This window comes from Lepidochelys kempii, chromosome 2 (genome assembly GCF_965140265.1).
Source record: "Lepidochelys kempii isolate rLepKem1 chromosome 2, rLepKem1.hap2, whole genome shotgun sequence".
NCBI lineage: Eukaryota > Metazoa > Chordata > Testudines > Cheloniidae > Lepidochelys > Lepidochelys kempii.
The window spans coordinates 124,117,957-124,129,958 of record NC_133257.1 but is presented as its reverse complement, the minus strand read 5'-3'; the positions used below and the strand labels follow the sequence as shown (position 1 = coordinate 124,129,958).

The 12,002-nt window shown below is 41.7% G+C and overlaps 1 protein-coding gene across 4 annotated transcripts in view; it reads left to right on the top strand.

Annotated features, from left to right (window-relative positions):
• Positions 1-11,578, top strand: part of CDH6 (cadherin 6) — a 121,337-nt gene extending 109,759 nt beyond the window's left edge. For all 4 annotated transcript variants that reach the window (XM_073332268.1, XM_073332269.1, XM_073332270.1 and 1 more), the window contains one exon: positions 5,094-11,578. In XM_073332268.1, coding sequence (XP_073188369.1) covers positions 5,094-5,584 — 491 coding nt within the window. In that variant the 3' untranslated portion in view covers positions 5,585-11,578. The remainder of the gene's footprint in view (positions 1-5,093) is intronic.
• The last annotated feature ends 424 nt before the right edge of the window (positions 11,579-12,002 follow it).

Here is a 12,002-nt window from a genome sequence, read left to right as displayed (position 1 = left end):
GAAATAGATGGGGTCTCCATGGAAGGGAAAACCCAAGGACCAGGACCCTACTTCATAATGAAGAAGAATCTCTTATATCGAGTTGCACCAGTACAGGGGCAGAAGGTACAGCAGATCCTAGTACCTCAAAAACATGAAAATGCTGTATTAAGTCCTGCCCATAGTCATCTTTTGGGGGGAGCATTTGGGGGTAGAGAAGACCCTGGCACAGGTCCTGCGACGATTCTTCTGGCCCAGAGTACATGAAGAATTGTGGAGGTACTGTGCGTCCTGCCCAGAGTGCCAGCTGCACAGTCCCCGTCCCAACTTGAGGGCACCTTTAGTACCCCTTCCCATCATAGAGGTCCCCTTCGAGCAAATAGCCATGGACCTAGTGGGACCCCTGGAGAAGACGGCCCGGGGCCACCAATATACACTTGTCGTTCTGAATTATGCTATTCGCTACCCAGAAGCCGTCCCACTGCAGAACACGGCCTCTAAAACAATAGCTAAAGAGTTGTGGGGATCTTTGCCTGAGAGGGGGCGACCAAAGGAGATATGAACAGACCAAGGTACCCCATTTATGTCGAAGCTAATGAAGGACCTCTGTACGCTGCTCCATATTCATACCCTGAGAACTTCAGTCTATCATCTGCAGACCGATGGGCTGGTAGAAAGGTTTAAGCGAACCCCGAAGGCAATGATAAGGAAAGTGGTAAGTCGGGACTGGAAGGATTGCGACACCCTACTACCCTACCTTATGTTCGCAATCCGGGAGGTACCTCAAGCCTTAACTGGGTTTTCCCCCTTTGAGTTATTATACGGACGCCACCCCTGTGGCATACTAGATATCGCAAAAGAAATCTGGGAAGAGGAACCCAATGAGGGGAGAAATATAATTGAGCATGTGTTGCAGATGCAAGAACGGGTAGCCCGGGTCACCCCTATTGTATGGAAACATTTGGGAAAGGGGCAGGAGGCCCAGCGAACCCATTACAATCACCAGGCAAAAGTCCGACACTTCCAACCAGGGGATCGGGTGATGGTGTTGGTACCCATGGCAGAAAGCAAGCTTTTGGCCCAATGGCAGGGGCCCTATGAGGTGGTTGAACCCATGGGGGAAGTAAACTACAAGGTGCGGCAGCCAGGATGCCGGAAATAAGAACAAATTTATCACATTAACCTCTTAAAGCCTTGGCACCAACGAGAGGTGTGTGTAGTGGCCCAAGAGACCCCGATCAGGAAATAACATGCAGGAGCAGATCAGGATATCCATTGATCTGACACCAAACCAGAAGAAGGAGGTATCTGAGATGATCAACCGATACCAAGACGTGTTTTCAACCAAACCAGGTCAGACCACCGAAGCATATCACCACATTATCACAGACCTTGGGGCAAAGGTAACTTTAAGCCCCTATCGGGTCCCAGCGGCAAAAAGGGAGGAAATCAAGGCAGAGGTAAAAAGGGTGTTGGAGCTGGGAGTCATCGAAGAAACCCACAGTCAGTGGTCAAGCCCGATTGTGTTGGTGCCCAAACGTGATGGCACCACTAGGTTTTGTAATGACTTTCGCCGGCTGAATGAGATATCCAAATTCGATGCATACCCCGTATCAATGAGTTAGTTGACCGCCTGGGCAATGCCCGATTTTTGACCTCCCTTGATTTAACAAAGGGATACTGGCAGATTCCCCTTGCCAAAGATGCAAAAGAAAAGACGGCATTCTCTACCCCAGAAGGTCTGTTTCAATATACTGTTCTTCCTTTTGGACTGCATGGGGCATCTGCCACCTTCCAGCATCTTATGGACAAGCTCCTATGGTCCCATACCAGTTATGCAGCGGCATACCTGGATGATGTGATTATTCACACCCCCAATTGGGAAACCCACTTGAAAAAGGTGGAAGCGGTTCTGGACACGCTAAGATGGGCTGGCCTCACAGGGCTAACCGAGGCTAAATACCTTGGCTACATTGTAGGAAGGGGCATGGTCAAGCCCCAACTAAACAAACTAGAGGCTATCCAAAATTGGCCCCGGCCGAATCAGAAAAAGAAAGTCCGGGCATTCCTGGGTGTGGTGGGGTACTACCAATGATTTATTCCCCATTTTGCTACCAGAGCGAGTCCCCTGACAGACCTGATAAAAGCCCGGGGTCCGGACATGGTGAAGTGGACAGGTGCCGCAGAGAAAGCATTCATGGATCTACGGACGGCCTTTTGCAGTAACCTCATGCTTATAGCCCCAGACTTCAACAAAGAATTCATTTTACAGACAGATGCATCTGAAATAGGATTGGGAGCTGTCCTATCGCAGGTGGTCAGAGATGAAGAACACCCAATCCTCTACCTCAGCAGGAAACTCCTCCCAAGAGAGCAGAAGTATGCCATGGTTGAAAGAGAGTGCCTAGCTGTGAAATGGGCCAAGGAAACACTACATTATTACCTTCTGGGATGACAGTTTACCCTTGTGACCAACCATGCACCCCTCCAGTGGATGCAGTGAAATAAAGAGAAGAATGAAAGAGTGACCAGATGGTTCCTGTCCCTACAACCTTTCCAATTCACCATACAATTCACCGGTCTGGAAGCCACCATGGCAATGCAGATGGCTTATCACGGGTACACTGCCTGACGTCCCAAGTTGCCCAACCCCGTGGTGTTGAGCAGAGGGGAGGGATATGTGACAGGGTCGGGCCAGATGGCTACAGGAGAGTAATAGAAGGCAGATATATTAGCCCCAGGTTAAGTAGGTCCCTTTTCCCTGGGTGTAAGGTAACAGGAAAGGTTCCAGAACAATCAGGAACTTTCTGGAAACAATTAAGGCGGACAGGTTGATTAGAACACCCGCAGCCAATCAAGAAGCTGCTAGAATCAATTAAGGCAGGCTAATCAGGGCACCTAGGTTTTAAAAAGGAGCTCACTTCAGTTAGTGGTCTGCGTGCGAGGAGCTGGGAGCAACAGGTGCAAGAGGCTGGGAGTGAGAAGACGTACTACTGGAAGACTGAGAAGTACAAGCATTATCAGACATCAGGAGGAAGGTCCTGTGGTGAGAATAAAGAAGGTGTTGGGAGGAGGCCATGGGGAAGTAGCCCAGGGAGTTGTAGCTATCACGCAGCTGTTACAGAAGCCACTGTAGACAGCTGCAATCCACAGGGCCCTGGGCTGGAATCCGGAGTAGAGGGCGAGTCCGTGTTCCCCCATCCCTCCATCCCCCCAACTCGATACCGGAGGAGTTGACCTGGACTGTGGGTTCCACCAGAGGGGAAGGTCTCTGGCCTGTTCCCTGATCCACTACGTGGATCAGCAGAGACTGCGGGGATTGTTCTTCTTCCTTTCCCAATGCTGGCCAGTGATGAGTCTAACTGAGTGAATGGCAGATTTGAGCTACGAAAGTGGCCAAACTGAGGGTTGCTGTGAACCTCTGAGGCAAGAAAATCCCCCAATAAGCACATGACCCACCAAGGCAGAGGAGGAACTTTGTCACACTATGTAAAGAATCTTGGAATACAGCTGGCCTGAGAGATGATCTATAAAATAAGGGCTGAATCCCTGAAATGCTTGCATACACTATTGGGAGTCAATAAATGTTTTCAGGGCCAGGCCCAGAAGGGTATATTTATATAAAAGTAAAAAAATGTACGGAGTGGTATTTAATAGAGCTGGGCAAAAGTTTTCAACAGAAATTTTTTTCAGCTGTTTCCGTGACACCAAAACATTTCACAAATATATGTTGATTTCACTGAACTGTTCATTTATTAAAAGATAAATTAAAAAACTGTAATATTTTGTTCTGACATTTTGATTTTTCAATTCAAAATGACCGTTTACAAATTTCCTTTTATTCTGTTTGGTTTTTTTAATTTAAACACATTTTAAAAAAAAAAGCTTGAAATCAAAAAGTTTTATTTGGTGTTGAATTAAACATGTGACCCAAAACAATTTTTTTAATTTTTTAATTTGCTGAAATTAAAAATGTTCAAGCCCAAACAATTACTTCCCAGTTTTTCAGAAGTACCAACAACCTGAAAAATCTGTTATTTGAACAGATCACTATGAGCACTGTAGCAAGAACCATCTTTCTGTAATGTGTTTGTACAGCACCTAACACAATGGGGCCCTGGTCCGTGACAGCATCCTAGAATACAAATAAGAAGAATACCAGTGCCAGATTGTGGTTGTTTATATGTTTTCAGTGATAAACATTCATATGTCATTTTAAAAAATGAAAAGTAGAGTCAAGATAAGTAACTAAAATTTGGCTTCACAAGGTAATAGGAAAGTTTGTCTTGGGCCCCAGTGCTGCAATGAGTTCTGTGCGAATAGACCTCTGTGCCACTGCAGAACTGCAACAATGCTAGTGAGACAGTATGCAGGTACCAGACTCTGCCCACTTAAAGATTGTTGCAGTATCAGGGCCTTAGGTACAAACCAAAAAAGATTATACGCCTAAGCATTAAAAAGTGGGAAAGCTGTTTGAGAAATGTTGGGGGGGGGGTTGGTGATTAAATAATAAAAAAAAAATACTTGTTCTCTGGGGACAGAGCTGCAGCGCGTGTAAATTGTCAACGCTCCATGACGTCAACAGAGCTACAACCATTACACTAGCTAAGGATCTTCCCCATGTTCTGCACTTCTTTCCAGGAAAAGAAAAAAACTACTGAAAAAAATAGTTTAGATATGCAGCTTTGCTAAGCTTTCATCACACCCCAATAGGAACAAGCCTTGTCCTTCGAGCAAGTTTTGCAGCATTTTAGGTGTTTGGTCTAATTTGCACTCTCTATTACAATATTTTGAGGGAGGGGTTTGCCTTGAGACTAGGCTGGCAATTTCAAAGGAGCAAAGCTGCTACACGACTAAGGGAAAATGCAACCCGCTGACAAAATATGACTCTTCCCACTAGCTTGAAATCCTCTTTCTTCTCATATTTATCCCACTCTCAGCTCCCAAAGTGATCACAGGCAGACAAGGCACAAACAGAAATTTTGCAATTTTGCAGCGCAACTTCTGAAAGTTAGAGTTCAAGCAGCACAGTATTTCTTTCTGGCTTTAATTGGTGGCAAATTAACTCTTCCCCCTCCCCTCCCCCCGTCTCTCCATTTTATTTTTGTTTCCAGTTACAGTGGTGCTGTTTGCAGCTCTGAAACGGCAGCGGAAGAAAGAACCTTTGATAATTTCTAAAGAGGACATCAGAGACAACATTGTCAGTTACAACGATGAAGGCGGTGGAGAGGAAGACACCCAGGCTTTTGATATTGGCACACTGAGAAATCCTGAAGCCATAGAAGACAATAAATTACGCAGAGACATTGTGCCAGAAGCACTTTTTATGCCGCGCCGGACTCCAGCGGTACGAGATAACACCGATGTCAGAGATTTCATTAACCAAAGGTTAAAGGAAAATGATACAGATCCAACCGCGCCCCCATATGACTCATTAGCGACCTACGCGTATGAAGGTAATGGCTCTGTGGCAGAATCCCTCAGCTCTTTAGAGTCGGTGACTACGGATGGAGATCAGGACTACGATTACCTCAGTGACTGGGGGCCTCGATTTAAAAAGCTGGCGGATATGTACGGCAGCGTGGACAGTGATAAAGACTCTTAATATGTTGCCTTTGTTGATTTCCAGAAACAGCATTGAGATATATGAAGTAGCTATTTCTTTCTATTTATCCATGGCTCTGTGATAGGGCTCTCTATTCTATCGGTTCCAGTTGTCTAATGACTGCAGTCTGTGTGGATCAAATGTCAGAAAACTTTTTTCTAGTATAATTTTATGAGCTTCCAAGAGGCAATTTTTTTTTAATGCATCCACTTTACCAAGCCAGTCTTACAGGCACCGTGGTAGAGGAGGGAAACAGGAATGGAGGGAAGCAATATTTGTACTTGTTCTGCTTATATTGTAAATTGGAGTATATTACTGTTCCAGCTCACTTAATCTTCTTACTGTATTCAGATTATTCAGCTCAGATGATTGCTCTGTCCATTTTGTATTGCACATCCTAATGTACTGAGGTATTATGGTTTAACCTAAATATTATAGTAAAAAGTAGTGGGGGAGGAATTTATTATAAAATTAGAATCAGCTGACAAGGCTATAAGACAACATGAGAGTAAATTTTATTCTTGAATTTAAAGACGTCTAATTGCCATTTAACTATAAATATTTTTCTTGAACCTGCCATTGGCCCCCAAAGCATAAAATCATACCTACTACATGTATATAATTCCCTGTGGACCACTATACCTGTATCCTTCTTACCCAACATTCACAGAGAGGTGTGTGTGGTCTGTAGCTCTGAGCAGAGAATTGCTAAGTACTATCCCAGTTCTAACACTGACTCACTTTGTAACATTGGGCAAGTCACCTAATCACTCTGGATTATACTGTGGTTTTGAAACAAGACTTGATCAAGGAGCACAATGTAGTTGTGCTGTATTCTATGTCTGGTATAGCTCACTTCCTCCAGGCATACCAGCTCAGTGTGTAGGGAGGCAGAGTAAGGCTCCACCCATTCTTCTGCTTCTGCCTGCCCACCCACATGGAAGGGGAGTAGCAGCTTTAAGAAGGCTACCCTCTCCCTTGTGACATGGATAGCAAATGCAAAGAAGAAAGAGAGTACCTTGCACCCTTTACTTCCCTGCATGTGTGCATAAAATGGGTCACAGTCTGACTCTGTCTCAGTTTTGCCATCTGTAAAATGGGAAAATAATGCCTATCTCATAGGGATGTTGCAACGGTTAGAGAGAGAGTTTGAAAATTGCTTTGAAAGAGGAAAGTGCTAAACTCTCATCTCAGTAAGTCATTTCTAATGGCTTTTTTTTTTTTTTGGTGTGGATTTGAGCCCTGAATGCACAAGTAAATGAGAAACGTTCATCATTCTGGTTCCTAGAACCAGGAGGGTGTTAGAACACTGTCTTTACAAATGCATCAACCAGAATTGTTATAGGTTTCAATTACACCAAGAGGTGGAGTTTTAAACATGAATCTTTCAGTTGGTTTCCTTAATTTCCTTGCCAAACCTGCCATTTTTGCCTAAGCCAGTACAGTGGTACCATAGGACTCAGTACGGGCCAGTGTCTCTTCTTTGCAACTCACATGCATGAGGCAAAAGTAATCAGCAATGTATTAGAATGACAAGAGGAATATGTCACTGATTATGTTTCAGATCCAGTCATCTGAAATAGATTATTTTGAAATAGATTATTACAGCTTTTACAACCCTAAGGTCATAGCCTTATGACACCTTATCAGGAAAAAGTGAAGTTTCTCTTTATACATCATATACAACCAGTCTCATTCATTCAATATAAATAGAATAATTTACATAGTAGAATAATTTTATGTGATCTGTTGCAGTTGCTAGGTATTTGTGTTCTTTCCTTGAAACCATAAAGAAATTAGTTTAAACACCAGTCAGTAGCTCCAATTTACCCTTTCCAATAATACAAAGATAAGACAAACATTAAAAGGCAGCGAACTATAGGTTTATGCCATCTGTGGAACTCATTGCTACAGGATAATAAAACAAAGAGTTTAGTAAGATTCCAGAAAGGATTAGACATTTACAAGCATAATATATGCTTAGAAAAAACTAGGATTCAATGTAAAGGGCTATCAATCTTTGTGTGTTCAGGGCATAAACTGGCATCAGGAAGGCATCTCCTCCCCATTGTCCAGCACTGCACAATTGGGAATTAAGCAACTAGACCCTTTTGAAAAATCCCACTAGGTACCTACTTGCATCTTTAAGCACCAAACACCTTTACAAATCTGTCCATTTATGTCTTTGTTTCAATAGTCTGGCAGTAGCCATTGTCTGAGGCAGAAGAGCAAGTTAGATGGTTACTGGTCTGTTCTGTGTAGTGTGTTTCCTATGTTCTTATCGTTTCAGATGTTTTGTTTTTTCTTAATTAATTATACTTAGTAGCCGTTCAGGCTAGAATTTTGCATTTTATCGACCAATGGTTTTATCGTGTCAGGAACATCACATAGTGTACAGAGAATGCACCACACAAGCCTGTTGTGTAAATATATATAAAAGTGTGTAATCTACTGACACCAAAATTATTGTGACAAACTGAATAGCAAGTGAATTCCTGGAAGAAATTCTCATGAGGCAAGTGCATCATTACTCACGTCTGAATTATTCTTTTATCCATCCAGCCTATAAGTGCTGATTTTTCCACGAACGGGACTCATTTACCGTCACTCACACATAACAAAAAGGGTCCAATTCAGTCTTGTCTTCTTCGTCTATAGCTCCACAAAGTGCAATTAAAAAAAAATGTGCCATTTAAATTGTCATATTGCGGTAAATAAAATATTTGAGTAATATTTTTTACTGCACCTTGTGTACGGCAGTGGCAGAGGATGGAAATCACTGTGCCACACTATTTTTATTCAATGACAGGGATGTTTAAATTGTCCATTATAGACAAAGATGTGTCAGATTACAGCCTGCAATGTGGGTTTCTGGGCTGTGTTAAGGAAGTAGACTCTTGTCTTAATCAGTAGGATGTTTGTTCAGGTGGAAAGAACCCCTGGCACGATGCTAGGAGATTCCACTGAGACAAGCTACACAATCAGCTTGTAGTCTCAATAGTGGCAAACTAGATGACCTAATAATAAGAGAGGTACTGAAGGGTACCAAATAGTCTAGAGAGATGAGTGTGAAGGGGAAGGAGGGACGTGGCATAGCAATAGCAGAACAATTATTGGAGTAATTATTCCAGAATAAAGTCGTTTTTATTCCAGAATAGTGTCCACACGGGGAATTATACAGGAATAGCTATAGCAAAATAATTATTCCACTACAGCTATATAGGAAATTTCCCATGTGGACAAGCCCTAGGAGGAGATCTGAGGCTGGATCCAGCAATGAGCTCTGTGCAGGAAGGATCCCACTGCCCAAATAGATCCTCACTGGCGTCATAACAGGATGGGAGTTCAGTCCCCAGACCTGATGTTGCCTAATATGCTATATGACCATGGGAAACTCGTGATCTTGGTCATTTCCGTTTCCTTTGCGATAAGCCAGGAGGAATCACACACCCTTTTATAAAGTGCTTTGAGATCCTCAGATTAAAAGGCACTACATCAGGCAGTGCCCATAGCACCATTTTCTGAATAAGCCCTAAAAGTGGGCAGACTTTTCTTATTTATTTTTTGGTTCACTGCCAGGTCTGTCCTGATTATATACAAACACGTTTCATATTTGTTCAACATGAAAAAATTAAAAAGCAGTTTTCAGCTCTCCTAATTTGTCAAGTAACAGGCTACATCTCGAGGCACAGGTTTGGCATCTGTCTGTCATACTGAATTATGCAGAAAAAATTAAATTGGGTGTTTATAGCTCCCATGGTTGTAGCAAATAATAAGCAATGTATTAATAGGCAAGTAGGTAGAATTAGGTATGGAAATCTGTGTGTGTGTTTCTATGCATGAGAAGGAAGAAATAATGAACATTTTAAAATAGGGCACATTTGTAAATTAGATATTTTCATCTTCATTGGGGACAGTAATGAATGCTTAGTCAATTCCTTGGGGCCAGATCTTACACTTTCAGAATTCCAATAGTAGTTTTGCATGTGTGAGGAGCAAAACAGACTCCTAGCTGTCTTGGTCAGGCAAAATAGCTCAGAATCAGTGCCATTTTGGTGCAGAGCTCTATTAAAAAAAGACCCCAGAGCTGGAAAGTTTAAACTGCTGTAAGACAACATTTTACTTTTTTTTTTTATTATGTTTTAATTTTATACATCATCTCTATCTCATGATCGCTTCTCTGGATGTTGCCATGCTAGCAGGTGGTCCAAAGTCCCAATGGCCCATTGTGTTTAAATTAACACTGCAATCTGGATTTCTTTATCAAATTATGAGACCTGACAGATTAACAGTTGCTATGTTTATCTTGACTGGTGCAAACTGTTTCATAAATTTTGAAAAGGCAATTTTCCTTTCAGCCCTTCAAGAATTATGGCGCAGCCACTTCCTCCCCCTCCAATGAATGTTAAAGCTGCAGCATTTTAAATTTCCCTTCAGTAGTTAGAAAAAGACATTTTTAAAAGGATTTTTCTATGAAAAAGGTAGAACAAAACCATATTTAATGTCTGTGGCTTCATGGTTTATTCTATTAGGAGGGAAATACAGTAGCTGTCTCGCTTGTTAAAAATTAATACAGCAAAGGACCTTTTCAGTTTAATTTAGACATAGCTGAGACAATCTTTAACCTGCCCACCATTTTGTAATATCATGCTTATGGCCTGGTCCTGCATTCTGTGCATATGCAACACTTTCCTTGAAGGGGAAGATGGCAGGGTTGAAGTCAAGGGGAAATTGGCTGGCTGTTCAGGGAATTCAGCAGCAGGTGGTTATGGTTCGTATTTGGGGATTGTTTTGTTTTTTAACGAGATGGAGGGTGGGGAGTTGCAGGGAGGGTAGTAGAAAATCGGGGAGAAAAACTAAGTAATCAGTCGTATGCTAAGCAGGACCATTGTGACACTTAAAGCAGCAGAGCTACCATATTACACACGGTATTATTAAAAGAAAAGGAGTACTTGTGACACCTTAGAGAGTAACACATTTATTTGAGCATAAGCTTTCGTGAACTACAGCTCACTTCATCAGATGCATTCCATATGAGCTTTTACAATAACTGCAATTTCTTTGCAAGTATTTACTTTAAAAGACGACTGCAAACTTAAATGTCTCCTTCAACAGGGTTGATTTGACAAATAAGGCATAAGCCCAGCATTTAGGGAAATCATTTCCACACCAGTGGGCTTTTAGCCTTTCCTACAAGACTGCACTATTGATGTAGATACATCTGGAGACACTTTCTAGAAGCTCTTAGTTTTCTATGATCTATTAGTTTAGTGTTCATTAAAGAAACAAAAATGTATAGAATTATTGGACATTCAGGTGAACACAAGAAACAACACAGCAAACATGACATGGCTCTAGTTTTTGACAAAAACAAAACAAAACACCTCTTCAAAACCACTGTACTATTTTATTTCTGTGATTACTTTCATTGCTTTGCAAATTAAACTTAAAAAAAATAGGCCTTATAAAAAAAGGCTATGTGCATCCTAACTGTGCTGCCGAGCTAAGTCAATCTGGCAAACCCTATTGTGATTTGTGATTTTTTTCAACCCCTAAAATAAATGTTTTTCGGTATTGATTTTTTTTAATTAAAAATACTTCCAAGCATAAATTGAAATTGATGCCACTGCCCAGGAAGATTTACTAGCTGGAGTGCACCAGTCATGCAGTTACTCTCAGTTGTCATTCCCTTGTTCTGCAGAGAGAGCACAGAGTCAGATGGAAGTAGTCACTGTTCAGCACAGAGGAACGTTTGTGGGTGATAAGATTTTCATCATTTAAAAAGTTTACATCTGGAAGGTTCTCTGTATTACAAAGAGACCCATGCTGGAACAATTACTTTTATCTCAGTGTGACTGGGCCATTTGTTACAGTCAGCTGGCAAATGTGCATTCTTTCCCCCTTATATTTCTTATTCACTGTAATGGCTTTTCTTTTCTTTTTTTGGGGTTAAGATTTAATGAGAAACCAATTTGAACAGCGATTTCTCACAGAAAGAGTGAATTTGCCTTTTTGCAAATCAATTTTTGTAACAAGTTATTTATATGATACTAAATAAATTTTTTTTTCTAACTCGCTTTTTTTATTCTCTCAGTTTACAGTCTATATTTACAAAGTTAACATAAAATAATGATATAAATCTTCTAAAGCAATTCTGCATCCACCATCCTGACACTGCCGCCAGTTGGCTCAGCCCATCAAATTTCATTGGTAAATGCTTGGCTTCTAACACACTGTGTGAGCAATTGGGCTGGTCTTGAGATTGGTGGGGCCTCAAGGAAGAATGATGTAATTGGACAAGGAGTCACTTCCCCTTAGGGACCCTCACTTGGAGAAGGAGATAGGAATGACCATTATATTGACAAAAGCATAGGGTTCAGAGCAGCTACTTATGTTTATAGGTGACTTCAATTAGAAA